We start from the raw sequence: 5,000 nt of genomic DNA, 5'->3' as shown, positions 1-5,000 counted from the left end.
TGTGTGTGTGTGTGTGTGTGTCTATGTGTGTCTGTGTGTGTGTGTGATAGAAACAGAGAGATAGAGTGTCCTCTCCTCCACAACCTTCCTCTCATCCCCCTCTCTATCTCTCCTTTCACCCTGCCACTCAAAGCAGCGGGGGCGGGTGTTTGTGTGACAGGGCCAATCAGGTGGCTCGCCCCTGCGGTTTCTGAGCAGGTGAGATGACAGCTGCTGTGGCGCTTTGGGCTCGTCAGGTGACCCGTGGTCATCACCTCTCCTCTGTTGTCACGGCGACGCCCGCCGCTGACGTGCTCTCCTGCTCGGCCTGCTGTTCTGCTGTCTGCTCCTGTGACGTGTGTGTGTGTGTGTGTGTGTGTGTGTGTGTGTGTGTCTGCTCCTGTGACGTGTGTGTGTGTGTGTGTGTGTCTGCTCCTGTGACGTGTGTGTGTGTGTGTGTGTGTGTGTGTGTCTGTCTGCTCCTGTGACGTGTGTGTGTGTGTGTGTGTGTCTGTCTGCTCCTGTGACATGCTTTACGTTCTGCTGAACTGGCTCTATGGTAATAACTCTAGTTCTCCATCTTTCTCTCCCTCCCTCTCCTCCCTCTCTTTTCTCTCTTTTTGTTTCTCCCTCGCCTCTCCCTCTCTTCTCTCCCTCCCTCTCCCTCTCTCTCCCTCTCTCTCCCCCTGTTCTGCCCCCTGTAGAGAACGGCACGTTTAACTCCAGTAGTGATGCGGAGAGGAAGGCCCAGAACTACTACCTGTCCTGCCTCAACGAGCAACGCATCGAGGACCTGGGGGCCCAACCACTCATCGACCTCATCGCCAAGGTGACCCACACACACACACACACACATACACACACACACACACACGGCTATATTGATGAGTTCTTAGAACTGTGTTTGAGCAGAGGTACCATTCTAGCATCCCTGGTGTGTCTCCACTCTCTGCTCTCTCTTCCGGCCTCCTAGGTGGCTTTGATTAATGTCATTATTCACCATTAGATCTAATCATGCCCTGGCTCTTCCCCAAGCTCTCTCCACACGTCTCCATGGTTGTCTGCAGGTGTCTAGGCTAATATGGAGTGGTGGTAGCGTAGTGGCTAAGGAGCTGGGCTAGCGTGCAGTAGCCCGTAGGGTGGTGGTAGCTAAGGAGCTGGGCTAGCATGCCGTAGCCTGTAGGTTGGTAGCGTAGTGGCTAAGGAACTGGGCTAGCATGCAGTAACCTGTAGGGTGGTGGTAGCGTAGTGGCTAAGGAACTGGGCTAGCATGCAGTAACCTGTAGGGTGGTGGTAGCGTAGTGGCTAAGGAGCTTTGCTAGCGTGCAGTAGCCAGAAAGTTGTGAGTGCCTTTGAGCAAAGCACTTAACCTGGAGTTGCACTGGGGAGACAGGCCCAGTAATTAGTATAAGTAAGTTGCTTTGGATAAGAGCCAGCCAAGTGAATGAGTATAATATGCATCTGACTATGAGTAGTCATAATTATTATTATTATTATTATTATTAATAATGCATCTTGAAGTGTAGTGGATTGATTAACATGGTGTAGCCTACTGTATGTGTATTGATCATAGCATTGATTGAGGGGAGCTCCTAGCTGGTGTAAAGGATGTTTATGCCACCCAGTAGCTGCCACCCCTGCTGGGTTCATCCCTATATTCCCCGGATCCCGGTTTACCCCAAAAGGGTCCTATGTTCCCCGGTCGCAATACATACCGTAGAACGTAGGACCCTTTTGGGGAAAAGCGGGGAACATAGGACCCTTGTTAAAATAAAAAAAAAGGGTCCTATGTTCCCCGGTCCCATACAAAGAGGAAAACATAGAACCCAGGGGAACATAGCACCCAGGGGAACATAGCACCCAGGGGAACATAGGTACGCTCCTCCCCTGCTATACCATGCCTGCTGTGCCCCTGGGTGTGTGGGCGTTGTACCACACGTATTCAAGAAAGGAGGGAGAAGAGGAGACAGAGATGAAACCGCTTCTCTCAAATGACCTTGGAGATTAATGCTGGCACTCAGTGCCATGAAAAGTAACCCTGTCGAGCGAAAGTTCATCTCTGTCTAATTTAATTTGCTCGTCGGAATGGGGAGTGTTTGAGTATGTGAGAGAGGGAAAGAGTGTGTGTGTGTGTGTGTGTGTGTGTGTGTGTGTGTGTGTGTGTGTGTGTGTGTGTGTGTGTGTGTGTGTGTGTGTGTGTGTGTGTGTGTGTGTGTGTGTGTGTGTGTGTGTGTGTGTGTGTGTGTGTGTGTGTGTGTGTGTGTGTGTGTGTGCCTGAAGTGTAAGATTGTGTGTGTGTTTGTTTTTCTTTTGTTTGTGTGTGTGTCTGTATGTATGTATGTATGTATTTGTGAGTCCTGATCCCCATTTCGCTTTCACTATTTTCACTAGAAGAGGATTCATTCTCTGAGCTGTCACCCCACAGTAACACACACACACACACACACACTTCCCTCCTCAACTGTTCGCCAGTGGTCGTGGCTTCCCTCTAACCCAGGTGGCCATTACTGAAACTGACCTGTTTGGGACTGAGTGTGTTATGGTCAGAGAGTGTGCTGAGTGTGTGCTGTTTGGGGTTGAGTGTGTGTTGTGTGGGGTTGAGTGTGTTAGGGTTGAGTTAGTGCTGTTTGGGGCTGAGTGTGTGTTGTTTGGGGCTGAGTGTGTGTTGTTTGGGGCTGAGTGTGTGTGTGTGCTGTTTAGGGCTGAGTGTGTGTTGTTTGGGGCTGAGTGTGTGTGTGTGTGTGCTGTTGTTTGGGGTTGAGTGTGTGTTGTGTGCTGTCTGGGGCTGAGTGTGTGCTGTTTGGGACTGAGTGTGTGTTGTTTGGGGTTGAGTGTGTGTTGTGTGCTGTTTGGGGTTGAGTGTGTGTTGTGTGTTGTTTGGGGTGGAGTGTGTGTTGTGTGTTGTTTGGGTTGGAGTGTGTGTTGTGTGTTGTTTGGGGTTGAGTGTGTGTTGTGTGTTGTTGGGGTTGAGTGTGTGCTGTGTGTTGTTTGGGGTTGAGTGTGTGTTGTGTGTTGTTTGGGGTTGTGTGTGTGTTGTTTGGGGCTGAGTGTGTGTGTGCTGTTTGGGGCTGAGTGTGTGTGTGTTGTTTGGGGCTGAGTGTGATTGTGTAATATACTGTTGAAGCAGGCCTGTTGTTATTTGTCTGTGTGGTTATTTAGGCGGTTAGGTGGTTTTGGTCTTAAAAGACCAAGTGGTTTTATTAGGTGGTCCTTGGTCTTAACTGTTTGAGAAACACTGCTCTAGGTGATGCTTACGATTGTTTTCTTTATGATTATGTGATCCTTGGGCTTAGGTATTTGAGAAACACTGCTCTAAGGGTTTGTTTTATGATTTTGTGGTCCTTGGTCTTAACGGTTTGAAAAACACTGCTGTAAGGTTTTTTTTATGATTGTGGTCCTTGGTATAAACCGTTTGAGCTGTAACTGACATTTGTGGCCCCTGTGCTTTGTGTGTGTGTGTGTGTGTGTGTGTGTGTGTGTGTGTGTGTGTGTGTGTGTGTGTGTGTGTGTGTGTGTGTGTAGACGGGCGGATGGAACATCACGGGGCCCTGGGACAAGGACAACTTCATGGAGGTTCTGAAGACGGTGTCCGGGCCGTACAAGGCCGTGCCCTTCTTCACCATCGGAGTCAGCGTGGACCCCAAGAACTCCAACTCCAACATCATCCAGGTGCGTAGTGTGTGTGTGCGTGTGTTTACATCCAACATCATCCAGGTGTGTGAGAGTGAGTGTGAGTGTGAGTGTGTGTGCATGTGTGTGAGAGAGAGCAGGCCACCCCCAAAAGATTGACGTGGTGAATTATCGTCAGACTGAGGCTTGTTCACAGCTGTAGTGTTGTGTAAACAAACGATCCCCTTGGGGATCAATAAAGTATCTATCTATCTATCTATCTATCTATCGACATGCATCACTCTTCATGGCCACAGCCTCTGCTCTGCTGAGAAGCCCAGGGATGGGGAAGCACATGAAAGCCACGTCAGTGTACTGTTACTGGAGGGAGCCCATACAGTAGTTGTGTCATTATGTCAGACAGGGCTTGTGTACAAAAATAGCGTGTGTGTGCGGATGTGCGTGCGCGTGTGTGCGTGCGTGCGTGCGTGTGTGTGTACTATTTTCAACACATAATGTGTAACAAACAATAAAAGAATGTGTTGGAAACAACTCAAACTGTGTTGTCCCTATCTGGACACAGAGATGTGCTGCTCTCAACGCATTCTTTTTAATCTCGATGGGATGAAACCGTAATAGATGTTCTCTATTCCCGTGGGTTTGTGTGTGTGTGTTCTCTATTCCCGTGGGTTTGTGTGTGTGTGTTCTCTATTCCCGTGGGTTTGTGTGTGTGTGTTCTCTATTCCCGTGGGTTTGTGTGTGTGTGTTCTCTATTCCCGTGGGTTTGTGTGTGTGTGTTCTCTATTCCCGTGGGTTTGTGTGAGTGTGTGTGTGTGTGTGTTCTCTATTCCTGTGTGTGTGTGTGTGTGTGTGTTCTCTATTCCCGTGTGTGTGTGTGTGTGTGTTCTCTATTCCCGTGTGTGTGTGTGTGTGTGTGTGTGTGTGTGTGTGTGTGTGTGTGTGTGTGTGTTCTCTATTCCTGTGGGTTTGCTCTGTGATTCTATCTGTCCACCTCGCCTGCTCAGACCTTTTCACCGTGAAATCCATTCTGACAGCTTCACCCATTGGATACTTACGACCATGTCATTCTCTAGGTGGACCAATCAGGACTGTTCCTGCCATCACGTGACTATTACCTCAACAAGACAGCCAATGAGAAGGTGGGTGGGTGTCCCTCTCTCCACTGCAGGTGAAAACTATGGGTTGAGGGAGATAAGGTCGTTGTTATGCAGGCAGTGAAGGAGGACAGATTCTGACATTAGTATTCTGGCGTTACAGCACTGCGATATGGCGATATTACGGCCCTGAGATATGAAACGCTCTTCTTAACATTACACTGGACCTCTGGCACACATCAGCCAAGCCAAACCAAACCACAGCCCTGACATTAGAGGGGGGGGCGGCACCATGCA

At 49.3% G+C, this 5,000-nt stretch overlaps 1 protein-coding gene across 2 annotated transcripts in view; it reads left to right on the top strand.

Moving 5' to 3' along the window:
* The window catches only part of ece2b (endothelin converting enzyme 2b), a 77,725-nt gene that overhangs the window by 54,878 nt on the left and 17,847 nt on the right, over positions 1-5,000 (top strand). For both annotated transcript variants that reach the window (XM_062553352.1, XM_062553353.1), the window contains 3 exons: positions 684-808; positions 3,502-3,648; positions 4,683-4,748. In XM_062553352.1, the coding sequence (XP_062409336.1) occupies positions 684-808; positions 3,502-3,648; positions 4,683-4,748 (338 nt within the window). The remainder of the gene's footprint in view (positions 1-683; positions 809-3,501; positions 3,649-4,682; positions 4,749-5,000) is intronic.

This window comes from Sardina pilchardus, chromosome 13 (genome assembly GCF_963854185.1).
Source record: "Sardina pilchardus chromosome 13, fSarPil1.1, whole genome shotgun sequence".
In the NCBI taxonomy this organism is placed as follows: Eukaryota; Metazoa; Chordata; class Actinopteri; order Clupeiformes; family Clupeidae; genus Sardina; species Sardina pilchardus.
Note: the sequence above shows the minus strand (reverse complement) of the source record. Positions and strands in the feature narration are given on the sequence as shown.